This window comes from Brienomyrus brachyistius, chromosome 9 (assembly GCF_023856365.1).
Source record: "Brienomyrus brachyistius isolate T26 chromosome 9, BBRACH_0.4, whole genome shotgun sequence".
NCBI lineage: Eukaryota > Metazoa > Chordata > Actinopteri > Osteoglossiformes > Mormyridae > Brienomyrus > Brienomyrus brachyistius.
Genome location: NC_064541.1, coordinates 25,520,698 through 25,546,788, shown reverse-complemented (window position 1 = coordinate 25,546,788; position 26,091 = coordinate 25,520,698). Strand labels below are relative to the sequence as shown.

Below are 26,091 nucleotides of genomic sequence, written 5' to 3'. Positions count from 1 at the left end.
GTGCTCACTAGGCAAGGCCAGAACTACCGCCCTGCATCCCTGGAAAACGATGAAGCAACTGAGCAGCAGAGGGCCTGGTTCAGACGGGAGCACATCACTGCTAAGTGGTGCCATAAACCACCAAAAAGGGTGCCGCAGGAATGCCCGCCCCTGCTGTGTCAGCGGGCTTTCTGGGCTTCTACAAAAGTCCAACATGGGACTTGAGCTTAAAATAACTAAATACAACAGCAACAAGAACACCCTAAAGACTACGGCCCCTATGGCTGTTTGCAAATATTTACTGCAACCACTGGAAAATGAGAATACTTAGGGGCAGATTGGCGATAGTACCTGTCCTGTGAAACGAAAGGTCTTACTAACCGCGCCCACAGTACTTCCCAACTGCCTATGTGAACAGCTGCGACCACAGAAAGGCTTGTACATGGTGGGTGTAATGGAGAGGGGACACTGAAAAACTGGAAGAGAGCAGAGGTGGGTCTGGTCATCAGCTGTAACAGAGAGATCGGGGACTTCCTGCCACCTACACGCACTCACAGACACACTCACAGACACACAGCCACCAAGTGTCACAAGTGCGGGATGCTCTCATAGCCGCTGGAAAATGCCACATCAAGAGATGTGATCAAGAAATGTGACAGGCTGGTCGAAAACTCAGTTTCGGGTGTGATTATTCCAGAAGGACACAGAAACATGAGCATCTTCTTCTACCATCCTTAAGGTCCTCCTGTCTGTGATGTTTTCCTGTCTGCACCATTTTCCTGTCTGTAATGTCCTCCTATTTAGTAAATCAGTCTGTAATTTCCTCATGTCTGACACATTCTCTTGGCTGTAACATCCTCCTGTCTGTAACATTGTTTTATTCAATTTGTGATTCCATGTTAAGCCTATGAGCTGTTTAATTATATTGTGTAATAACTGCATGACAATGCAATAATATTGTAACAAAGAGACATTAATGCATAATGCAGCTCCTGTGAGTGTCTCCCCATACAGCCACGCCTTGGTCTCCCCCATGGAGCAGGGATGTCTCTATTATATCTCTGATCAGATTCTTGACAATTTAATCAGAGTGGGCAGGTGAGGGGGGAAGAGCCGCGCCCCGATCCGACGTTCTAATAGCTAAAGCGTCCAGTGCTAACCGTCACTGGCCTGACGCTCTGCTACAGCTCTGTAAGGCTCTTTAAAGGAAAATGACTAGTGAATTACCGAAACATACTAACGTTACTGCTATTTGGGGAATGCCCTGCATCTTCAACTGAGCACTTTGTGTGGGGGGTCGGGGGGGGACACAGACCACACAGCAGGGCCTTTTAAATCACTGGTTATACTCTCTCTGCCCAGTACCAGACGGGCTTGATTTACACAGACTGGTGTATAACTTCACTTTGGACCTTGAAGCTTATGAACAGAGAGAGCATAAATCAAAATCGCTTTTGTGCCCTGTAGAATCAGAAAAAATGTCTTTCTGGCTCGGAGGATGAAATATCTGCTGATTTATGGGGCTATGAACACATAGCTGATGTTTGTGTGGCATCCCAATCCGATTTGATTCTGCCGTTTGTGGTATCTGCCGGGTAGAATTACCCCCCAGAGGAATTGGACACTGGGCTTCCTTCATTATCTCGTGAGAGCTGCACAGCAGCAAGGAGACCTGAAATTACGGAACACCAGAAAGAACACTTTATGCTTTTTCATTTTTGCCTTGAGCCAAAGCGAGTCTGATAACCGGAGAGCATGTCATGAGAAAACAGCGGGAAAGTTCCCTCTATGTACCCCTGGTTATTGGGTGCTTATTATCTACAGTTAATCCATCGCATTTCTAACCCTACTTTAATGTTCCTCTCGCAGTTGTTGTTCTGTCTTCTGTAAATGACTCCAGCCACCTTTACACTGCTGTAGGCATTAAAAGCCCAGGACCAATAGAAACACTTTCACCTCAGCCAGCATCACGATCCAATTCCTTTGTGCTTAACATCAGGTGCCAACCAGCCTGACCAATCAGCTCTTTCCATGTCTACCTCTGATCTTATGTGCTGGTAGTGCTGTTACATGTGAGATTTCAGTCTGATATTAAAGCAGGTGTCTGGCATGAGGCCTAAGGCATGATTGTCAGAGTGACGCTTGGCGATAGACTGCTTAGAGGCTGGAGTCCGCAGGTTCGAGCCTTAGGTGAGAAAAGGCTGCCGAGGCGTCGAAGCTCCCAGAGCAGGAAGGCAGTGACTCAGTGTCGTGCCAAAGGTGCCCGGAGGCTGGTGGTGCCTGAGCGGAGAGCCTCAGCTCCTGGAATAACAATAATTTTGCTAAGAAAAACAAAAGCGTTTCGGCTCCTCGGCAATGACCTCGTCATAAATATGCAATCGCTTCACTGGGGAAACCCGGCATGAAATGGTTATGAGCCAAAGAGTACAATTTCTGGGTAATTACCCGGTCGATGCACGCTTTGACAGACCAGGGGAACCTTAAAGCCTTGGGTGAACGTACTCTCATTGCCAGTAGGCGGGATGAGAAGACAATCCGGAATGAAGCGTTATTGTTACATTACCCAGCTCCGAAAGGCCCACAACACTTTCATTTACGGCGATCTACATGGCCTGCCGCGTTCATTCAGGAGCCACGCAAGTCCCTCACAGTGCATGATGCACAAATTTGGGAGGATAACAGCATGCGAGTCCAGCTATGACGGTGACACTGACACGAAGGCGTAGTGCTTTGGGGTCTGTCTCTCAGCTTTATATTTAAGTGGGGGCTCCTGGAGCTCCCAAAATCCTTCGGCTGTCTTCGTATCATCACAATGACATCATGGTGTTTTGGGGTGAGGCTGATGTTGGGGTGGTACAAGAAAACTGTGTGGTAAAGCTAATCTCTGTGTCAGGCTTGTTTCCTGAGCAAAGATGCCTCCGTTGAGACTCCGGCTTCCTAAGAACTCCTTTTCTGCCGGTTTCTGGCCATGACATCCTGCAAACCTTAAAGCAGTGTTTCTCAAACCAGTCCCCAGACAGTCCACTGGGAGCTGGGAGGGAGCAAAAATGTGGACCATCTGGGGGTCCCTGAGAACCGGTTTGAGAAACACTGCATTAAAGCATCTGCCCATACCCTGCCAAGCAAGCCTCTGCCTTGTGCCACACAATGCACTGGGGCAATGCACTGGGGCAATGCACTGGGGCAATGCACTGGGGCAATGCCACGGAGGCCCCAGGAATGCAGGTCATTCAGTGAAACACTCCATAGCTCCGTGACCACAGTAATCTCCAAAGACAAGGAAGCGCCCCCAATGAGCATGATACCTGAAAAAGCACCTGTTTGCATTGAGACGTTTTGGAACCCACTGCAATATAAATGGAGTCCCCACTGAAAAATTTTCCATTTAAATTTATTTTTATTTAGCAGATGCTTTTGTCCAAAACAACAAGTGAGGCGAACAGCAGATTACAAAGATTCATGCTGTCAAGGAGCCAACTGGGCATAAATGCAGCTCGGCTGAGCTTCCAGTGCACGAGCAGGTATGAGTGTAAGCAGGAGAGGAGCAGAAGCCACACGACACCTTCGAAACAAAGGAAGAACCAGGTGCGGCTAGTGTTCAATAACCAGAAAGTTACCAATAAGCGCATTCAGGGAACAGACAGCAGCGTTTAATGGTGATGCTGACGGCCACACAGTGTGACTCACATGGCCTACTGAGTAAGGTTACTTAGTTTGTGCTGTAGGGAATTCGCGGACGACTCCTGCAGAGGTTCCCACGTGAGATCAGGCAGCCCTGGAGCATCTCTACCGTTAGTGTATACAGCTTCTGTGGCTGAGATTCCCCAGGGAAGCTTACTACTATCCAACCACACAGACACTCCGCATCCCACATGCTATGCAAGGACCCCAGGCAGCAAACACACCTACTGCATGCATCTTTATTCCTGTTTTACACTCCCCCCCCCCCCCTTTTAAACATTTATATTATATTTTAGCTAAATGTAACACAGAAAGTCCTTCTGAACTAAATAAAGATACAATCATAAACATAATTTGATTAAAGAATATGATTAAAAACCCAACCTAAGTAACATACAGCTCTGCTTCCATCTAGTGGTCATTTTGAAGTACATTTCTTCTTCTATTAAGCGTGGTTTTCTGTAGTAGCATAAATTTACTTTTCACATGAGTACAAGGCAGAAGCATGTAAAAATCATGCTACAACCATACTAAAGAATGTAAGTCAGCACTGCACTGCAAAAAAACCCAATAGCCATCGTGGGGACAAGGCTAGTGTCATGCCCGGCTCGTCCGCTCCTCCTGTGTGCCACGCCCCCTAATTACCCACGTGTGATTTCCTGATCCTGCCCAGTCGTGTCTTGTTTCCTGCTGCCTTGTTCCGTGTATTTAAGTCCTGGTCTCCCCAGTTTGCTTTGTCTGTCATTGATGTTAGTTGGCGTTCCATGTCTCCTGCTCCCCGTTCCCCGATTAAACCCCCGTTTTCCCGTATCCCGCTTGTCAGCTTGCTCCTTCCGCACGATCGCCGTTCTCTGCTCGCGATCGTTGCCCTCGACCCGTGACAGAATGACAGACCCAACAAAGAAAAGGAGACGCAGGGGAAGGCGAATCCCGGAAGCGCCGCCTCTTTATCTGGGCGCCTGCTCGCTCTCCAGCCCCGGGCTCCCTCAGGAGGAAGAGGAGCTCGTCCTAGGTCCCGACCTGGGACTGTACGGTCTGGGTCCCTGCTCCGTGGCCAGGCTCTGGGCTCCAAGTGAGGATGAAGAGGACGAGTCCTTCGTCTTCCCAGACCTGGAGCCCCTCCCCACGGAACTGCTGCCGCCCCTCGAGCGGTGTGATTACCGGCCCGAGCGGCTGGCTAACCGAGGTGTCAGAGCGATGAGGGACGTTATTCCCCGGGTACCCCGCGCTCTGATAAGGGCTACTTCTGCCCTACCCGCGCCGGACGTATCAGTTCCACCTCCCGCGGCAGCCACCCCGGAGGCGTATCCCTCGCCTCTCCCAGGGAAGACGGCAGCCCTCGCCAATCAATTCTTCGCCCTCCAGGGGCTGTTCTGGAGGGCGTTAGCGGAGGTGGCACCTCCAGTGAGCGACGAGGTAGAAGCGCTCACTGTCCGTCTGAGAAGGGGCTTCGACACGTTTACTCCCGCCTCCGAGCGGGAGGACCTCGACCGGCTGGCAGGGGACCTCAAACAGCTTCTCCAGCTACAGAGGGCCTCTGTTTCCCCGTCGGAGCAGCCGACTCTGACGGCGGAACCCGAGCCGGAGCAGCCGTCCCTACCGGCGGACCCCGCTCCCGTGCAGCCGCCATTGCCGGCGGACCCCGCTCCCGTGCAGCCGCCATTGCCGGCGGACCCCGCTCCCGTGCAGCCGCCATTGCCGGCGGACCCCGCTCCCGTGCAGCCGCCATTGCCGGCGGACCCCGCTCCCGTGCAGCCGCCATTGCCGCCTTCGCCGCTGCCGCCGCCTGCGCAGCCGCCTTCGCCGCTGCCGCCGCCTGCGCAGCCGCCTTCGCCGCTGCCGCCGCCTGCGCAGCCGCCGCCTGCGCAGCCGCCGCCTGCGCAGCCGCCTTCGCTGCCTGCTGCAGCTCCCGGGCAGGCGCCCCCACTGCAGCAACCTGCAGCTCCCGGGCAGGCGCCCCCACTGCAGCAACCTGCAGCTCCCGGGCCGGCGCCCCCACTGCAGCCACCTCCTGTTCCTGACCGCGCTCCAGTTCCTGCAGAGGCGCCCCCTCTGCAGCCGCCTGCTGCAGCTCCCGGGCAGGCGCCCCCTCTGCAGCCGCCTGCTGCAGCTCCCGGGCAGGCGCCCCCTCTGCAGCCGCCTGCTGCAGCTCCCGGGCAGGCGCCCCCACTGCAGCCAGCTCCTGTTCCTGACCGCGTTCCAGTTCCTGACCGCGCTCCAGTTCCTGCAGAGGCACCCCCTCTGCAGCCGCCTGCTGCAGCTCCCGGGCAGGCGCCCCCACTGCAGCCACCTGCTGCAGCTCCCGGGCAGGCGCCCCCACTGCAGCCAGCTCCTGTGCCTGACCGCGCTCCTGTGCCTGACCGCGCTCCTGTGCCTGACCGCGCTCCTGTGCCTGACCGCGCTCCTGTTCCTGTCCAGGCGCCCCCACTGCAGCCACCTGCAGCTCCCGGGCCGGCGCCCCCACTGCAGCCACCTGCAGCTCCCGGGCCGGCGCCCCCACTGCAGCCACCTGCAGCTCCCGGGCCGGCGCCCCCACTGCAGCCACCTGCAGCTCCCGGGCAGGCGCCCCCACTGCAGCAACCTGCAGCTCCCGGGCAGGCGCCCCCACTGCAGCCACCTGCAGCTCCTGACCGCGCTCCTGTCCCTTCTCCCCCTGTGACAGTTTCTCCCTCGCCCCGGCGAACTCGACCCCAACCTGGGGTCATGTCTGTGTCCCGTAAAGGGAGGGGACACAGACGCAGGGCTGGGGTCCCGCCCGCCCTGCCCCCTGGCTCGCCCTGCCTCGCCTGCGCTGGGGCTCGGTTGCCGCCTGCGGGTCCTGGCCCTCCGGGTCGGCTGTCGCCTGCGGGTCCCTCTCCGGTGCCTCGTCGCCCTGCCTCGCTCCCCTCTCCGGGTCCTGGTCGGTCGCCTGGGGGTTCCCCGACGGCGGCTCCTCGGTCGCCTGCGGGGCCCCTACCTCCGGCCCTCCCCCGGACATCGCCGCCTGCTGCGGCTCCCCCCTCCTCCGTGCCTTCGCCCTGGCCCCTTCCAGCTCCCTCGTCCCCTTCCCTGGTGCTCCCTCCTGCTCCCTCCCTGGCTCCTCCGCGGGTCCCTCGCCCTGTCTCCTCTGCCCCTTCTCGGTCCCCTTCGGCTCCGGCCTCCCGGCCGCCTGCGGCCCCTCCGGCTGCCGCCCGTCGCCCGCTGGGGCTCCCACGGGCTCCCCTTTGTTCCCCCGCCTTCTCTCCCTTCTCTCCTGCCCTGGTCCCTCCTTTGTTTGCTCCTCCTCCTGTCTTTCCTCCTTTCTCCGTTCCTCGTTCCTTTGTTCCTCCCGTCTCTGCTCCTTGTGTTCCTCCTTCTCCCTCTGGCTTCCCTCCGTTCACTCCCGGTCCTTTTGTCCCGCCTGTTCCCTCTGTGTCTCCCTTTCTGGTCTGTCTCTCCACTTTCCCGGCCCTTTGTCAGCTCCTGTCCTATGTTCTGTCTCTTGCCTTGTTTTGTGCTTCGGTCCTGTTCCCGTTGCGTTGCGTTGATTCTGTTCTTGTTTTTCAGGTTTTGGTTCCCTGGTCTCGTCCCGTCCTTCGCCTCCTCCTGGGCGCGCCCGGTGTAGCGCGCCTTTGGGGGGGGGTTCTGTCATGCCCGGCTCGTCCGCTCCTCCTGTGTGCCACGCCCCCTAATTACCCACGTGTGATTTCCTGATCCTGCCCAGTCGTGTCTTGTTTCCTGCTGCCTTGTTCCGTGTATTTAAGTCCTGGTCTCCCCAGTTTGCTTTGTCTGTCATTGATGTTAGTTGGCGTTCCATGTCTCCTGCTCCCCGTTCCCCGATTAAACCCCCGTTTTCCCGTATCCCGCTTGTCAGCTTGCTCCTTCCGCACGATCGCCGTTCTCTGCTCGCGATCGTTGCCCTCGACCCGTGACAGCTAGCAAGTGCCCTGTTTACATACGGACTTCGCTCTGGTCTTGGTGACCCTGAAAGTCACTGTAGATCTCCTCACCACCTCACCGTAAAGGTACTTTGAAAGTTAAAAATGATCACTGGTATCCTCAGAGGTCCCAAACCATAAAGCTTTAATCATAAGACCAGATAGGAAGAAGCTTCAAAGTCCAACTTCCCACACAGCAAAGGAAGAGCCAGGAGAGCTGGTCTCATCCAGACAAAAGCTGTCGTACCCAAAGCCACGTCTCTGTGGAGGCTGACCAGTATGGGAAGGATAAATTAGAGAGCAGATAAACAATTCCCTGTTATGCGTTTCTGCAAATGCTTGTTACTATTCTATTTTATTTTTCCTCAACCCAGAGTAACTTACCAAAAACATGTGAGTGCAGTGATCCTGCCAGCTAGGTCATTAAAGAGAACAATGTTGTTTTTATCCGAGCCTGATCATTATTACCATTGGCTTTGAGTCGTTCTGATTTTAAAGGGGAGGGTCTCCCGTAATCACAACCTTAAAGGGGCGTGCAAAGGTGAAACAGGCCAGTCATGCTCCACATGTGAATATAAATGACGTTCCTCCAAACTGACTGCCAGTTAGCAGTCTCCACCACTGTCTACATACATACAGTCTCCACCACTGTCTACATACATACAGTCTCCACCACTGTCTACATGCACACAGTCTCACCACTGTCTACATGCACACAGTCTCCACCACTGTCTATATACATACAGTCTCCACCACTGTCTACATACATACAGTCTTCACCACTGTCTACATACATAGTCTCAACCACTGTCTACATGCACACAGTCTCCACCACTGTCTACATGCACATAGTCTCCACCACTGTCTACATACATACAGTCTCCACCACTGTCTACATACATACAGTCTCCACCACTGTCTACATACACACAGTCTCCACCACTGTCTACATACATACTGTCTTCACCACTATCTACATACATACAGTCTCCACCACTGTCTACATGCACACAGTCTCCACCACTGTCTACATACATACTGTCTTCACCACTATCTACATACATACAGTCTCCACCACTATCTACATACATACTGTCTCCACCACTGTCTACATACATACAGTCTCCACCACTGTCTACATACATAGTCTCCACCACTGTCTACATACATACTGTCTTCACCACTGTCTACATACATACAGTCTCCACCACTGTCTACATGCACACAGTCTCCACCACTGTCTACATACATACAGGCTCCACCACTGTCTACAGGCATATGTTAATGCTCTTTACATTTACAGATGTATGCATGCTCAAGCAAAGGGTACTAGGACAGGGTACTTTAAAAACACAGCACACATCATTTTATCTATATACAGTATATGAGTTCCATTATTTTTAAATTATGTTATCAATATTACAAAGATTTTATTACAAAAAATAAGTGGACAATTATTTAATTATTAAAGTAGGCTACAGAAAAACTAGCATAGAGATGGATCTCAGGGAGTTAAGGTTGAATTCCTCTGATCTACTGTCTTCGTCTGCTGGTTTATAGCAGGATTCCCCAGTTCCAGTCCTGGGGGCTAGAATCCAACACAGTCTGCAGATTTCCCTGCTCAAACATTCCTGTTCAAACCTGGTTATTAGCTGATTAATGTGTGTTTGAGCATGTGTGTTTGGGAAATCTGCAAGCTGCACTGGATTCTGGCCCCTCCTTTAGTCAAGGCAGGGGATCAGGTGAAGAATGTCAGTGTGTGTTGAACTGATGCAGTGATGGGGAAGGGTCTGGCAATGTGGGTGTGGCACTGCTGCGGGGGTCGTGGTCACTTCATGGACGGGGGGGCGGAGCCATGCAACTTTCAATGAATCACACTCTGCTTTCACACGCTACGGAAACATCAGCCCAGTACAAAATTCATCTGTTACTAATCTGTTAACCAGATGAATCAAAGGTCAAACTCTTATTTCAGCATTATTTTACTGGACACTGAAGAGTCAAGGGAAGCCAATTAGAGTAAAGTCTGGAAGCTCTCAAGGTAACATTTACAAAGCCACATGTCACTACATTTTTTTTTTATCAATTTTTGCCCATTAGGAGAAACCACTGTCATTTTGGTTATACATGCTAAGGTTGCTGTCACCACAGGTGTAGGTACAGGGCATACCAGGAAAAAGAACCTGTCACTTACAGGTACTCCCCCTCCGCGACCTCAGTGTCCCGCACCAGGAATACGGTCCCAAAACTGCCCCTGCCCAGCTTCTCCTGGATGCAGTATCTCTGGGCTATGAGGACGGCACGGTGATTGAGCTTCTGGCCGCTGGCCAGCTGGACCTCCTGCTCCCGGAACTTGGGCATGTCATCGGGAGCCTACGGGAATGTGGAAACCCTGTGTAGATACAACCACACAGCGTCAGCTTACCAGATATTTCACTGTCTTCATTTTCGGGTTTAAGCACAGGAAAAATGCTTTGCTTCATGGTCTTGTTTTTCCACTGCTTAGAAGTAACATTATTGACTAATTATATGATTAATAAACAAAACATGTTCAGTGCAGTCATATGACTTTCAGAAGTCTTATGAAGAAGACTATTTTTTAATGGATTGGGAGAGCATGAGGGGGGGGGGGGGGTCACTGGAAAGGGGTATGTGGCGTTCCCGATATCTTTATAAAGTCCTTAGAGTCCTGGTGCTCCCTGTCTTGCTGTATGGCTGTGAGACATAGATGTTATCCAGTGAGCTGAGATGAAGACTGGACCCCTTCGGTACTGTATCTACTTGGAGGATCCTTAGGTACCGCTGGTTTAACTTTGTGTTGAATGAGCGGTTGCTAGAGGAGTCCTGAATGAGGCACATTGCCTGCATTGTGAGGAAGCGTCACTTACGGCCATGTGGTACTTTTCCCTGAGGGTGATCCGGCTCACAGGATCCTCATTGCTGAGGACCTAAGTGGCTGGACCAGGTACCTATTTTCTGCCCCCCACCCTGACCTGGCCTGCACTATCAGCAACACTAAATATAACCCTGAGACAGAGGCATAGGCTGCTGTGGGACAGGCCTGCTAAGCTCGGCTCCTCTAAATCATTCAGTATATCTGCTTTCATTAGCTCTGCATCTATTTGTAATCATTTTGCAATAAAGTACTTTATTGTAACTCTCTGGAGGAAATAAAAACACAAAAAAGCAGAAGGCTCAGCATTGGAAAAACTATAAATTACCCCGTAACCCAGTCAAACAAAGCAATCTTTTAATGATCCTGAACTAGGGTATATACCCAAATAACACCTGCAGTTGTAAAAAACAGATAAAAATGAGTAGTCGCGAGCTAGTAATAGGACAACGCAAAGTCATAATAGCTTACTCACCTTGGACGAGCGGGTACCTCGGTCAAGTTCCAGCTCACGAGCACCCCATCATATTCAGGTACTTTTTTATTCTAATTTGTTTATGGCTGCTCCCATGGAAACGCGCGTCGTGGGCGCGCTTTATTCAGACGGGCACGCGTCTGTAAAAAAGAACCGATCTGAGATCGGCAAACTCCAGATTCCTCAGGGTTCGTCCTGCTCACAAGCGACTCGAGTGACGCCCGAAGCTAGCTGTCCTTCCAGTCCGCGTCCAGCAGATGGGGTCGTTTCTCTATGTTGAGGGCTGCCAACTCTCACGCATCTGGCGTGACAGTCACGCTTATACAAGAAATCTTACGGCAGATCTATATTATTTCATAATGAATCTAAAATTAACTACATCAAGCGTTGGGGTAGCTTGCAAACGCTACAAACTATTTTCCATGTGATTGAATTCTTGCATACATGTGAATGCGTGTGCAGACTCGCCTCGAACTGAAAATCTCGTGCCAGCCAGCCGGCCGAAGCTGGAAACCCTGTAGGTTTCGCAGCACCGGACTGCTGGATGACACTCTTCCAGGTAGGGTCTCAAGTCCCCTGTGAGAGCAGTCAAAGAAGGTCGCTGAATACGAATATAAATGTGAATATAACATTTGGACTGTTCTGGCTCCAGGTGGAGCTTCAGCGTTTGTTCTTTTTCGGTTCATTGTTCGCAGTCCCGAAATAAAGGCAGCACCCCCGCCCCCAATCACCAGCAACATTTAACTACGTTTCCCATGATCCACCGAAGCGGAAGGACAAGTTCCTTGACTTCAAGTGTTTCCTGTAGGAGTGCGAATGGGACGAGAGACAGGCGTAAACGGAACACTAAGGAAAACAACAACCGGAACTCTTGGTTAAAGGCCGTAAGACTACATTTACACTTGCGTTACAGCGTCAGAAGACACTCGGGTCGGAAGAGGCCAGCGAAGTGGCCGCCATGGAAGCGGTGCCCCGGATGCCCATGATCTGGCTGGATCTGAAAGAGGCTGGGGAGTTTCAGTTCAGCCCGGCCGTGAGGCAGGTGAGCCGGGAGAAAGGCGCGGCGGGCTGCTCGCGGTTTTACGGACGACCACCAGGCTCTGCTGACTGCTAACGTTCGGCCTGACTAAATGAATTCGTTTGTTATGTATATTAATTTGCCTGGCTAATCCTACACGAAGGCGCTTGTATGCTGGCTGACAAAGGGAGATAAGTACAGGCTCGTCTGCGTGTCTGTTTAATGGTCAAACAGACGGATCCTTTTCCCTCAGGGTGTGTCACCGTCATACTGACATGGCACGTGACGTGCTGCTTCATCTGGAAGCTGTGGACACATCTTGAGGGGTATGGTCGCTACCCCCCCCCCCCCCTTCCTTATTTAATACGGTTTTTTTTATGGATATGGGGTGGAAACGATCTTGTCCTGGCAGCTTCACCACGTCTGTGTGTCGCTTTAGCGTTTAACGGTGTCATCCCTATTTTAATTCTGTTTGTATCCGGCCCTCAGTAACGCCTGTCCAAACTCTTTTTCTTCGTCATGTCGTCAAGTTAAGCTGCAGTATTGAGACCTGGCCAGCAGCTGGTTAGGATATGCACTGAATGTGCCCAAAAGGCCAGAACATTGTCACTCTTTGCATTTGTGCTCCAGGGAAACTTGTGAGGGCCCTAGTCCTTTGGTAAGCGGGTATAACTGTTCTAGATGCAGTGAAGGCACTGTTCTGTGGTCCTCTGAGCAGAGTTCTTAAGCTGGGTGTCTTCAGTGAACAGTTTGTGTAATCGAGGAAAGCAGTACTCTACTGAATAAAACCAGGGGTATGTTTCTGGAAGATTTGGCAGATATTTTGAAACCAAATTAGGGTTTAATGAAGAAAATATTGAATGTAATACTGAAAATACTGTCAAATTTAAAGTGTTGGTTATGCTGACAAGTTACATGCTTGTTTCAAGGCTAATCAGATTCCTTGTATTAGTGCTGTATCAAAATATTTTTTTCTTTTATGCTTTTATGTTGACTTTATTTTATGTGTTTATTAAATCAACTGAACTGAAAGTTTTTCAGACTTTGAAAAATAATTCTGAGAATCACGATTTGAAATTCAAATTGCTGATTGTTTAACTTCTAATGAAGCTACTGCCATCCCTGCATGTAAGAAGAGAACAGCTGTTCTGGTCAGACCAGGCTAACAGCTTGAGTTTGAGTCACTTCCTTGCTGCTGACATCACACACTCAGGTGCGGCAGAATATTTTATTTTGTTCAGTTTCTCAGCTGATGCTGTCATCCAAAGAATCCTACCGACGTTTCATTAATGTGCACAGTAAGATCCTTTCTGGATCTCCGATGATCGATATTCAGTGGCTTCCTGGTCGCAGATCCTCCATCTCAATCCAGTCCCCAAGCACCGCGCTTCTTTGTGTAACTCACAGTGGGTCACATTTCCCTGCACCGTCAGTCACCGGTTATTTAATGCTCACATTGGGCCCCACTGTTCCTGACTTGTAGTTAACTCTTCTGTCAGCTGCAGTAATCCACAGTGCCATGATCTGACAAGGAAATATACAAATCAACAAGATGGCTACGCCCACTCTCTTTATTTGAATAAGGGGGTGGGACATAGAGTGGTGTGGTGTGTGTGTGTGTGTGTGTGTCTTATCTCTCTGAAGTGTGTCAATGAGTCCTGCTTGTTTCACAGCCTTAAAATCAAGTAGAGCAGGTCTGTCTCTACTCCACTGTTAGTCAGGGATTCCTGTTAGATTGTTGTTTTTCACTGATCTTCACAGGCATGGTGGTGTGACAGGCCTGAAATTGGCCTGTTTAACGTGATTTATTTAGTGCTTGTAGAATGTGCCGGTATACCTGTTATATGGGGATAGTGATCCATTCCTCCTGGTTCACATGTGACCTTCGGAAGGTGCTGCTGCCACTGCCGCCGTCGTACTTTATGATTGCTTCACCACGGTGAAGAGTGCTGGTGACAGGATCCGGGAAGTCGTCCCCAGGTCACTCTTCCAGACCAAAAAGCCCAGCATCCTGATCCTCTGGGCTCTGACTGAGCCTTGCGTTCTTCACTTGGCATCGCATGGGTGTGACCTCCCCCTCACTTATGCTCCCTATTAAGGGACTGTGAGATGTAGCTGTAGCCCACAAGGCAGGAGCAGTATTGGGTGCCCACGCCCACGATGAAAAACAGCCACTGGGAATTGTGGGATTGCTGTCAGGCCAAACAGAGGAGTGGGTGACTAGATTCAGACTGGGGTGGCTCTTTGCGTTTTGCATTGGTAATATGGTTGGATCATTAGAGAATTAGCTCCCTATGAAGACTTTCAGGCCTGGGATTTGATTTCCAGATGTGCGTTCTGGTCGAGCAGAATGCCGACCACCAGAAGGCTGACGAACCGTGTTCTGGGATGTGCTGGTACTGTGGCTTCATATCTGTACTTCCTCTCCTCTGCTCCAGTTCATCCTGAAGAACTATGGGGAGAATCCAGACAACTACAATGATCAGCTGAAGAAGCTGGAGCAGCTGCGCCAGGCAGGTGACGGGACAGAAGGGGTCCTTGTGGGACAGCGTCGGCGCAGGCCGTGGATCAGGCCATGTGACTAGAGGGTAGCCTATGAGAGTAAGGGGGCGGGGCATGAAGCAGAAGTCATGTAGAGAATAAATGTTGGTAAATAGCAGCTGACTTGCCATGTAATTACTTCGTTAAAGCCATTAAGATCAGAGGGCTATAGAATGACTCAGATTCCACAAGCTTATCTTGACTCCATTCTTGTATGTGTATGTGTGTGTCTGCCTGCCTGACTGCACCCCTCCAGAGTGCGGTCAATGTGACCAGGGACTTTGAGGGCTGCAGCACCCTGAGGAAGTACTTCGGTCAGCTGCACTACCTGCAGAGTCGTGTGCCGATGGGCTCCGGCCAGGAAGCCGCCGTGCCCATCTCCTGGTGAGCTCCTCACCCAGCAGCACGTGCCTCTGGGCTCACACTCTGCGGCTGTTTGGGTACTGCTGTAGTGCTGCACTCTGCCCATGATTATGAATAAGCATCTCTAGCGGCCCCTTAAGGTCACTCTCATGTTCTGGTCTGGGATACATATCTTTAGCGCTCGTCTGCTTCTTGACCTAGTAACTTTCCATATGAACCTGCTCTGTTTTGGGACCACTTCCCCGGCCTCCTGTACACTTACAACCCCCATGACGCCCATGCCTTAGTGCTGGTCCTGGATCAGTGCGCCTTTCCAGTCCTTTAATTGTGTCCACTACCAACTTTAACTGGTTTTACTATTTATGAATTACCTGGACACATTAAGGGTGTTTTCACATATAGTCCTCTTTAAAGGAACTGAACTCGGACCTCTAGAAATGGTCCCAAAAGTGAACCAACAGAAAGGGAACTCAATGCTTTTTCTGTTCACAATGCGAGTTCATTTGAAAGGGGACTCGGTTCTCTTTATGGTTTACTTCAGCTCAGATGGGGCCTCAGTCCTTTTTCTGTTCATACTTCAAGTTCTTATGGAGCCCAATCTCAGACCTTTACTGCTTTGGATTCTGGGTAGTTTTCACTTCAAACAAGATGGCTGCTGCAATACAGACACAGGGAAAACCAAAATACAACAATTACTACTTAATTAATTAAGCACCGTAGTCTACTCCTCTAACCAGATTATTCCGCGTCCCACACTTGCAGCCATTATTTTTGTTTGTTTCCCGGGACTGTACCACGTGATCTGCCTACAGCAAAGCTAAAGGGTAAAATTTGTCGAAGCAAGTCAGGACCGCTTTGTGTTCATAATGCACAAGTCAAACGAACCATGATGCGGACTAAAAGCCAACCGGACTGAAACTACCTCCCGATGTGGTGTCAGTTCGGTTCGTTTCAAAGGGGTCTGAGTCTTTTGCCGTGTTCACATATATGCAAAAAATGCGGATTAATCGATCTGAGGTCGCTTTAAAGGATGAAATGGACCAAGTGTGAAAACACCCTAAGAAACCTTTTTTCACATGTATCGTTAAAGATACGAAAGTGGTAAAATTAATAAATGTCACATGATGATAATAGATAACCTTTCTGGTACTTCCTGAGGCATTTGCATTTGTCAAAGTGTCGGGCCAGTTAGAACTGGTCAGAACTGAAAGCAGGAAAGAGAGAAAGTAACGATGGAAATAACCACTGTGCCTTTGTCCAAGGACCGAGATTTTTTCTGGGAAGACGGTTACTCACGATGACATCTGCTATGAACAAGCGTGCATCCTCTACAACCTGGGTGAGGAATGGGAGCTCTCGAGGGGGAGGGGTCCACGTGTCTGCCGTGTTTGTGCCCTGCTGACTTCCCATGATCTTCTGCTCTCCCCAGGGGCTCTCCACTCAATGCTGGGTGCCATGGACAACAGGGTGTCGGAGGAGGTGAGATGCCCGGCCTGGTCCTTCTCTTAGGTCTGAGCGGGTCTGCATACTAAACTGTGCACCCCCCCCCCCCTCCCCACCCAGGGCATGAAGGTGTCCTGCACGCACTTTCAGTGCTCGGCGGGGGCCTTCTCCTACCTGAAGGACCATTTCAGTCACAGCTTTAGTGTGGACATGAGTCACCAGATCCTCAACCTTAACATCAACCTCATGCTGGTAATGAGCTCTCACACAGGAGTTCCACGCGTGTGCATGCATGCACGCACGTATGCACGGCCTTATTGGTGCATTATTGAATGGTTGCACTGCCCCCTCCCTCTGCTTCAGGGCCAGGCTCAGGAGTGTTTGTTGGAGAAGTCAATGCTGGATAACAGGAAGAGCTTCCTGGTGGCTCGCATCAGTGCCCAGGTAGGTCTGTCCGCTCAGCTACAGCCCTGTCAAAGCTCTCTGCACATAGCAGAGTGCATCAGGGTTAGGGTGCAAAGCCCTTACCCTACAGTCAGCCCTGGGCTTTGGATAACCCTCTATCACCCCCTGCAGGTGGTCGACTATTACAGAGAAGCGTGCTGGGCCTTGGAGAACTCAGATACGGCTTCTTTGTTAGGGAAGATTCAGAAGGACTGGAAGAAGCTGGTGCAGATGAAGATCTACTATTTTGCTGCCATTGCTCATGTGAGGGTCTTGGGAGAATGGCCATAGTGACCCCTTCCCATCACTCTGATCTTGGCTTCTGTATGGAGACAGTCTTGGGTTTTGTTTGTGGTGTATAAGTTGCTGTAGGTTTGAGTTCTGCTTTCTATCTAAAAAGCGTTTGAGAGACTGCAGTGATTCAGTGAATTATTAAGCAGATATGTGAACGGAGCTGTGATGTTTGAGGAGCCTGTCAAGCTGGATGTGACTCCTGGTGACACACCTTGCCTTCCCTGCAGCTGCACATGGGGAAGCAGGCGGAGGAGCAGCAGAAGTACGGGGAAAGGGTGTGTCTCCTCATGTCCTCCTCGCGTGTCCCAATGACCGGCTGATGTCACTGTTCCGAAAGCCAGGAAGTAGCCTGCAGTAAAGAGATGACATCATTCAAAAGCTCCGTAATGTGTGAAGTTAATGTTGCTACTTGTGTTGATAGGCAGAGTAATTAATGTGCAGATATTCTGTTACAGCTGGCCTACCTGCAGAGCTCCCTGGACAAGCTGAATGAGGCGATGAAGCTGGCCAAGGTAACGTAACACAGTCTCCCACTCTGAAAGGGAATGGTCTGGGGGTGTGTGTGTGTGGGGGGGGGCTCCTATTGATGTTTTTAACGCAAAGGCCTGGGTACAGTGAATCGGTAATACCGTGTGTGAGGCTGTGGGCATGAGTCAGCAGGCAAGGAGTGTAACCAGATGGTTATTCAGAGCTGCTAAGTGGGATGTCGTCTCTCCAGGGGCAGCCTGACAGTGTGCAGGAGGCCTTACGCTTCACCATGGACGTCATCGGAGGAAAGTAAGACATCCATTCTCTTGTACTTTGACTCAGTGGCATGCCGTACCCAGTGGGGTTTGACTCCTGATCCCCTTTGCTTTGACTCTGTGACGCACTGTATCCTTCGCTGTTTGCAGTCTTTACTCATCTCTGGTCTTTTTGATCTTCCAGGTTCAACTCTGCTAAGAAGGATAATGACTTCATCTACCATGAGTCTGTGCCTGCTCTGGACACGCTGCCTTCTGTTAAAGGTGCTGCCATGAAGGGGACAGGCGGACCAGCTCTCCAGTGCCCCCTGGCTGCGGTGGCACTGACAGACACGTTCACCACGTTTTCACCAGTCTCCCTGTGCCCCCCCTCTCCCCCTCAGGTGCACCCCTGGTGAAGGGCCTACCGGTGAACCCTACTGACCCCAGCGTTACTGGGCCAGACATCTTCTCCAAGCTGGTGCCGATGGCAGCCCACGAGGCCTCCTCTCTCTACAGGTGGGTGGGGGGAGTGGGGCCGCGTTCCACACATCCGGCTGTGCTGCAGATGTAGCACAAAGGGCTCCTGGCGGTTCCATGAAGCCCTGTGGGCCTCCCTTCCCGAAGACCACGGCTAACCCTGCTGTCCTCCCTGCTTTCAGCGAGGAGAAAGCCAAGCTGCTGAGGGAGGTCATGGCCAAGATCGAGAGCAAGAACGAGACTCTGGAGTGAGTTCATGCAGAGCGGGGGCTTTACCGCTCATTCTGGCTGTTTCTCGATACGCGTACTTCACCCTACTTGTGCTCTCGTGTGCACGTGTCACGTCTTCCATTGCTGAAGATCGGTTCCAATACTAAGAACAGAATTACAGAGGACAGTAAAAATCCCCAAATGCTGTTCTTGCTCCACCCCAAATATCCAGGATACATTGGCTATATCCTCCCCAAATGAGAATAATCCCATGATTCTTTGCACCCCACTGTCACCAAGACACGAGCACAATTTTTATGGTATTAAGAAAAACACCCTGTGTATGAGGACATTGCGGGGTGGGAGGCTTATCAGCAACTGTGTGTGTGAAACAGACAGTTTATGGACTCGCTGTGCCTGGACCCCAACACCGTGGACAACCTGGACATGTACGAGCACATCCCACCCATGCTGATGGAGAGGTGTGCTGCCCTGAGCGTGCGGCCCGACACCGTCAAGAGCCTCGTCCAGTCCATGCAGGGTGGGGGGCACACGCCTGCACATGCCTGCGCACACATGCACACTCAAATACCTAGAAGTTTCTTTCCAGCTACCGTGTCCAAATATCAGGTCTCCTTTCTTAGCTGCAGGATTCGACATATATAAACTCATTGAACATACATTAGCACAGGTAACTAGGAATAGTAGACCAAACTGCTGATTCTGCATAATCGTTGCCTTTAACCCCCCCCCCCCCCGCCCCCCACAGTGCTGTCAGGCGTGTTCACGGATGTGGAAGCCTCACTGCGTGACATTCGGGATGTTCTGGATGAGGACGAGGCAGGAGAGCGGAGCCTGGAGGAGGCAGGGGTGAAGCCGCCCCCCCAGCCGCCCCCTCTTGCCGAGCTGCGCCGTGACCTTGAGAAATATCTGGAAGCTCATGAGAAAGCCAGCTTCACCAATACCGAGCTACACCGTGCCATGAACCTTCATGTGCCCCACCTGCGGCTGCTGGGAGGGCCGCTGGACAGCCTGCGGGAGACGCTGCCACAACCCCAGCTCAGTGAGGGTGAGGTGATGGGCGGGGCTTAAAGGAGGAACATTAAAAAAAAAACAAAAAATGACTCTTTTAAAACCAGACACCCCAACAGCACTGATGTAAACCCGCTTTGAAGGTCTTTGCTCTGGTCTGCTTTTGGGGAGGAGTGTTTTTGTGTGTTGATGGTGCTCCTCTCTGCCCCCTGGTGGCCAGACGAGCTTGCAAGTCTTCACTGCATGAAGCGCATTCTGGGGAAGGTGCAGGAAATGCGAGACCAGCGGAGCTCCCTAGAGAAGCAGTTGCGCGACCTTATCCAGCAAGACGACATCACGTCCGTCCTGGTCACCACTGAACGTGCAGACATGAAGGTACGGTGGACACAGTCACCCACAGATGTGTGTGTAGATCTGCGATTCCCTAGGGCAGACACCTTGCAGTCTGAACCTTTCTGGTTGGTTGGTGCCTTTTGGGGTGACCTTTGACCTTCTGTGAGACCACCTGTCTTAACAGAAATTGTTTGAGGAGCAGCTGAAGAAATACGATCAGGTGAAGCTCTACATTGACCAGAATCTGGCCGCCCAGGAGAACATCCTCAAAGCGCTAACGGAGGCTAACGTGCAGTATGCCATGGTGCGCAAGGGCCTGACGGAGACGGAGCACAAGTGAGTCTGTGTGTCACACTTTTGTGTGTGTTTGTATTTATCACCAGGCTTCCCCACAATGTGATAAAAATCTGCAACTTTTTAGCTTGTGGGGACTTTTTTTTCGGTCCCCACAAGGATAAACCTCAGTTCCATAAAAATCTGTGAATACAATCAAAACACTTAATATGCCAAAAATCTTGTATTTTGCTTGGTTACTTATGGTTAAGGTTAGCACTGGGTAGGAGTTAATGTTGTCATAGCTGGGATTAGGGTTATGCCCATCAAGATCAATGGAGAGTCCCCACAAACATACGAGAATATGGACTGTGAGCGTGCATGTGAGCCTCATGCTGACACCTCCACTCACTGCTCTCTGCGTGTCGAGGTGGAACAACACCGTGCAGATGCTGGTCTCCTCCTATGAGGCCTATGAGGACCTCATGAAGAAGTCCCAGGAGGGCAGAGAGTTCTACCAGGACCTGGAGGGGAAGGCCTCCCAGCTGCTGGAGAAGGCCCGCAGCACATGCAAGGCCCGTGAGGAGGAGCGCCGAGCCCTTCTGGAGAGGTGAGACCCGGGGCCCGATCTGGGTGATGGCGTGTAGAACCTCAGCCCAGGAGAACATCCTCAAAGCGCTCATCACCTCATACAGAACAACTAATCCTCAAGGTGAAGTGCAGAGTGGAGGTTCACACTCCTCCCTCTCTCTCTCTCTCTCTCTCTCTCTCTCTCTCTCTCTCAGGGAGCTTCAGAAGAAAGCCCCCCCTCGGCCCACGGCCCCTAAACCCCCCCTGCAGAAGAAACCATCTGAGATGGACTCCTCCAGCTCCCTGGAAGACCCTGAACTGGCCCAGATTAACGCGGCCATCCTCAGTCTGGGGGGGGATGTCCCTGAGGAGCTACGCAGCATGCCCCCAGACATGTCCTTCCCAGGGGTGGGAAGGGTAGGAGCTCGCCCCCCCGGCCCTGACACCTTCTTGCCTGGGGGTGCCCCCGTGCCCTCGCTGCACTGGCCGATAGCCGGCTCAGCTCCTTATGCCCAGCTGCCTCGCTTCCCCCCCCAGCAGGCCCAGAGTTGCGGCCCTGCTCCCCCGACAGGCCCCCCCCCGGGATCTCTGCCTCAGCCGCAGCCGCCTCACTCTAGCCAGCCCCACTTTCCCCAGCCTTCACCTGTGCCTGGTTACGCCCTTCCGCAGTCCCAGCCGTGCCCACCAGGGGGTCCAGTTGTCGTGAGACCATCCACTACCACGGTGGACAGCGTGCAGACACCCATTCCCAGCTACGCCTCGACCCCCCGCCATGCAATGCCCCCCATCACCTCTACTGGTTATATGCCCCCACCTCAGATGGGCCATTTTCCCCAGTATCCCCCCCAAGTACGAATGCCCCCTCAGGGATACCCCCAGCCACAAGTCCCATTTCCCCAGCAGCCCCCACAGGTACAGGGCCAGTATCCCCAGTACATGCCCCCACACTTCCAGCAGCCTGCCTTTGCAGGGCAGCTCCCACCTCACAGCCACCCAGGCTTGCCGGCCCCACCTCCTCGGCCAGGCTATCCCCCTTCCCATGTGATGCCTGGCCCCAACCCAGTGCCCCCAGCCTCCCAGGTCTCCCCATATCCTGGCCAAACCCCATTGCCACGAGCAACCCTCCCCCCCCAACAGCCGATGCATCCAGCATCTGCCCCCTCCAAGCCTCCTGGCATTCTACCCCACCAGCCTCAGCTGCCCCCGGCCTCTAGTCCCGCCCAGCACCCCCTTCCTCTCGGCATTCTGCACTCCGTGCCTCCTGGTGTTCTGCTCCACCAGCCTCAACAGCCCCAGTTGCCTTCGGTTTCTGTTCCCTCCAAGCCGCAGTTGCCTCCTGGTGTTTTGCCCCACCAGCCCCAAATGCCCCCAGCCTCTGCCCCCTCCCAACCACTGTTGCCTCATGGTGTTCTGCCCCACCATCTCCAAATGCCCCCAGCCTCTGCCCCCTCGCAGCCCCCTTTGCCTCCTGGTGTTCTCCCCCGCCTGCCCCAAATGCCCCCAGCCTCTGCCCCTTCCCAGCCAACGTTGCCTCCAGGTGTTCTGCCCCGCCATCTCCAAATGCCCCCAGCCTCTGCCCCCTCCCAGACCTTGATGCCTCATGGTGTTCTGCCCCACCAGCCCCAAATGCCCCCAGCCTCTGCCCCCTCGCAGCCCCCTTTGCCTCCTGGTATTCTGCCCCACCAGCCCCAAATGCCCCCAGCCTCTGCCCCCTCGCAGCCCCCTTTGCCTCCTGGTATTCTGTCCCACCAGCCCCAAATGCCCCCAGCCTCTGCCCCCTCCCAACCACCGTTGCCTCATGGTGTTCTGCCCCACCAGCCCCAAATGCCCCCAGCCTCTGCCCCCTCGCAGCCTATTCCGCCTGCTGGCCATTTGCCCCCTAATCCTCAGCTGCCTCTTGCCTCTCTGCCTGGTCTGCCCCAGCAGTCAGGGACAGTGTGCTACACGGGAGGGGGTCCCGTCATGCCCCAGCCTCCTGCTGGCCCTGTTCAGCCGCAGAGTTCCTGCCCCGGTTACTGTCCCCCTACCCCACCTCCCGGGGGTCATGTACCCCAACCAGCCCCTACCCCACCACCAATGCTGCCACCCGGTTCGGGCTCATCAGCCAGCCAGCCCCCCAGCATGATGTCGCCATCTCCCTCCCCAGTGCTTATACCCCAGCACCCCTCTCCTTCTCCCTCCCTCACTGGAAGCACAGGAGTGACCCACCTCCCCCATCCTGGCTCTGCCTCCTCTCCCCCCGTGTCCTCCGCCTCCCCACCTCCCGCCAGCAGCTTGGGCCCCTTATTCCAGCGAATGAGTTCCAGCACAGATGACCTCCTGTCCAGCAGCCCTGAGGGTCTGCACGGGGGCCCCAAGGCGGCCGGCCACGTACTGCTACCCACCAAGGCGGACCCGCAGGACGGGCAGCGCTCCCGGCAGCCCGCAGGTGTGCGGCTTATAGAGGGCGACCCCTATGGCGCCCCGGGCCGCGTCCAGAGGCTGCGCGAGGACCTGGAGCGTTTCGGCGCGGAGGTGCAGGCGCTGGCGGAGCCGGCCGAGCTGGACAGCCACTGGCGGGAGCTACAGGAGCAGCAGGAGCGCGACGTTCGCCAGCTCTCCATCGCTGTGGCGCGCTGCTACAGCATGAAGAACCGGCGGCAGGACGTCATGCCCTATGACTGCAACCGTGTGCTGCTGAGCTCCGGCAAGGACGACTACATCAATGCCAGCACCGTGGAGGAGCTGTCCCCTTACTGCCCCCACTTCATCGCCACGCAGGCCCCGCTGCCCGGCACCGCCGCCGACTTCTGGCTCATGGTGTACGAGCAGAAGGTGTCGTTGGTGGTCATGCTGGTGTCGGAGCAGGAGCTGGAGAAGGTAGGGGGGTGTGCGGGCTGTGGGAGGGCAGCCACTAAGAGCATGGGTCCTTATGGCAGCCCAACAGGCTGTCATTCTGTGCCCAGCCACTGGCTGTACCGTATGATTATATGCCTTCGATGGAAACCTGAACAGTCATTGTAAGAAGCCTCAGTTTGACAGTGACCGAGTACTATCGTCTTGAGGGTGTCGCTTCTTGTTTGGCAGCAAAAGGTGCCGTGCTACTTCCCGTCAGAGCGCGGCCAGCAGCTGTGCCACGGGCCCATCGTGCTGACGCTCACCACGCAGAAGGCCACGCCCACTCATGTGGAGCGTATGATCAGCCTGCAGTACCGGGACCAGAGTCTGCGGCGCACTGTCATGCACCTGCAGTTCACCTCCTGGCCTGAGCTGTGAGTGGGATATGTGGGATGTGTGGGATATGTGGGATGTGTGGGTCACTCCTCACTGCCGCCAGTGACCCCAGAACAAGCTGATGCATGAATGATGCACGTGTGTCCATACAGGGGGCTCCCAGACAGCCAGAGCAATCTGATCCGCTTCATCCAGGAAGTCCATGGACACTACCTGCACCAGCGCCCTCTACACACTCCGATCGTAGTGCACTGCAGGTACGGGGGTGATCACAGCGCTGCTGGTCACTGGGTCATTTGTGACGTCCTATAATGTAATAAATTGCATATCAAGCTTAAGGGATAGATGGGTGGGATTTGGTGGTTTGACTGAATGTTTGACTCCTCCCTCCCTCCATTCCAGCTCGGGGGTGGGCCGTACTGGTGCTTTCTGCCTCCTGTATGCAGCACTGCAGGAGCTCGATGCTGGAAATGGCATCCCTGACCTGCTGTCACTGGTGAGGAAGATGAGGCAGCAGCGGAAGAACATGCTGCAAGAGAAGGTAACCACTTGCCCAGTTGTTCATCTAGGGGGTGACAACTTGACCCCCCCGAGCCAAGCTCCATATGACACCCCCCTGCCTCCTCTACAGCTTCACCTCAAGTTCTGCTACGAAGCTGTCCTGATGCACGCAGAGCAGGTTCTCCAGCGCCATGGAATCCCCAGCATCCCCTGCAACAGAACCCCCAACAGTCCGGTTGTCAGGGTACGTCTAGTGCGTCTAGTACTTATCACGTTTGCTCAGGGTTGAGTATGGAGGGGAGACGACTGCATCTACAGGTAACACTGACGCTCTGTCTATCTGTCCTCCTGCGCTAGGCGTACTCGCGTCAGGAGTCCCAGGATATTGTCCTTGGTGGGGACATGCCAATCAGCTCTATCCAGGCTACCATCGCCAAACTGAGCATTCGGCCACCGAGCAGCAGCCCGGAGCAGGGCGCAATCTTGGGTTCCGACCTCCCCGGGAAGCCAGAGCCAAACAGCATGACCGCCATCCATGCCCCCTACACTGCACCCCAGCCCCTGTCTCTCAGCCCTCCCCATTCCCTATCCCCCTCCCCACCAATGAAGGTGCAGTCCCCTCCGCCTCCCACTACAGACCAGGGCAGCAGCCTGGATGGCTCTGTCAATCACCTCCCTGGCCCCACCCCTGCTGCCAATCACCACCCGACTCCGCCCCAACCCACAAGCTCCTCCTCCTCCTCCCTGGAGCTGCTGGCTTCCCTTACGCCTGAGGCGTTCACTCTAGACAGCGGCAGCCGAGGGAAACCCCGGATCAACAAGCAGAGCTTCCTGCAGCCACACAACGGGCAGGGCCTGCAGCGAGAGCCATCCGGGGACGACCCGCTTAGCAGCCTGGACCCGCTGTGGACACTCAGCAAGACCTGAAGAGCCACTGCCCTCCTGTCCCTTATGCTTTGTCCCTGTTCTCCCTTTCCATTCTGTCCCTTGGGACCACATCACTGTGGGTCTGTCTGCCTTGTGTTCCCCTGAACATCTCTAGCGGCCCTCTGGCTATCCAAGCATGCTCTCCTGTCCTGCTGTGTAGCACCTCTGCCTCGTGCTGTGCTGTCCTCCTGTCTCTCCTCGTGTGGCCAGTCTGCATGAGAAAGGCAGCGACTGTGGTGGGTACGTTCTGAGGTCCAGAAGATCTAAATTCCTATCAGCTGTGTGTTGGGGGGGGGGGGGGGTTTAAGAACACAGTAGAATTTAACTGGAATTGTGGACACAAGACGGCCGTGCTGGTTGCTGTTTGGCCAGGATCCTAATTAGCTTCTTGTATAGCAGGTATACACACACACACACACACACACACACACACACTACAGTGGTGTATCTGATCTGATTGGGTGATTGTACGTATATATGACGAACAGAATGGAAGATTAGTTATTACTGAAATTGGCTTTAATAATACTGATTTCCCCATTGCCTTGCTCGCTCTCTTACCTACAAAAACACACCAGAATCAGCAGACCAGAAATCGTAATGCATATTTTTAACTCCTCTTTGCTTCTTTTCTTATAACCCTGTAAATACACCTGGATTAAAGTAAGTGTTCTGAGAGTGATCAGTGTCTTGTCACCTGTTTGTCATCCGACAATCCACCGAGCTTGGGAATGCAATTACAGAGCCCCCCTACAGCAGAACATCAGTAATAAACAAACAGCAGTAACTCTGAAATCAACCTA

At 53.3% G+C, this 26,091-nt stretch overlaps 2 protein-coding genes across 3 annotated transcripts in view; one reads left to right on the top strand and one right to left on the bottom strand.

Annotated features, from left to right (window-relative positions):
* The window catches only part of LOC125748421 (serine/threonine-protein kinase Nek11-like), a 38,481-nt gene extending 27,470 nt beyond the window's left edge, over positions 1-11,011 (bottom strand). For both annotated transcript variants that reach the window (XM_049024497.1, XM_049024498.1), the window contains exons 1-2: positions 10,925-11,011; positions 9,751-9,948 (exon numbers count right to left, since the gene is read on the bottom strand). In XM_049024497.1, coding sequence (XP_048880454.1) covers positions 9,751-9,917 — 167 coding nt within the window. In that variant the 5' untranslated portion in view covers positions 9,918-9,948; positions 10,925-11,011. The remainder of the gene's footprint in view (positions 1-9,750; positions 9,949-10,924) is intronic.
* A 703-nt stretch (positions 11,012-11,714) lies between these two features.
* Positions 11,715-25,970, top strand: LOC125748411 (tyrosine-protein phosphatase non-receptor type 23-like). Its single transcript, XM_049024453.1, has 25 exons — positions 11,715-11,966; positions 14,381-14,455; positions 14,740-14,867; positions 16,109-16,185; positions 16,276-16,325; positions 16,410-16,541; positions 16,653-16,733; positions 16,866-16,997; positions 17,255-17,302; positions 17,483-17,539; positions 17,746-17,804; positions 17,955-18,034; positions 18,154-18,268; positions 18,412-18,477; positions 18,835-18,980; positions 19,209-19,508; positions 19,692-19,846; positions 19,989-20,140; positions 20,508-20,687; positions 20,863-23,506; positions 23,714-23,898; positions 24,013-24,117; positions 24,263-24,401; positions 24,492-24,605; positions 24,719-25,970. Exons 1-25 carry the CDS (start codon positions 11,883-11,885, stop codon positions 25,286-25,288), a joined length of 5,874 nt encoding a protein of 1,957 aa, XP_048880410.1. The 5' UTR covers positions 11,715-11,882; the 3' UTR covers positions 25,289-25,970.
* The last annotated feature ends 121 nt before the right edge of the window (positions 25,971-26,091 follow it).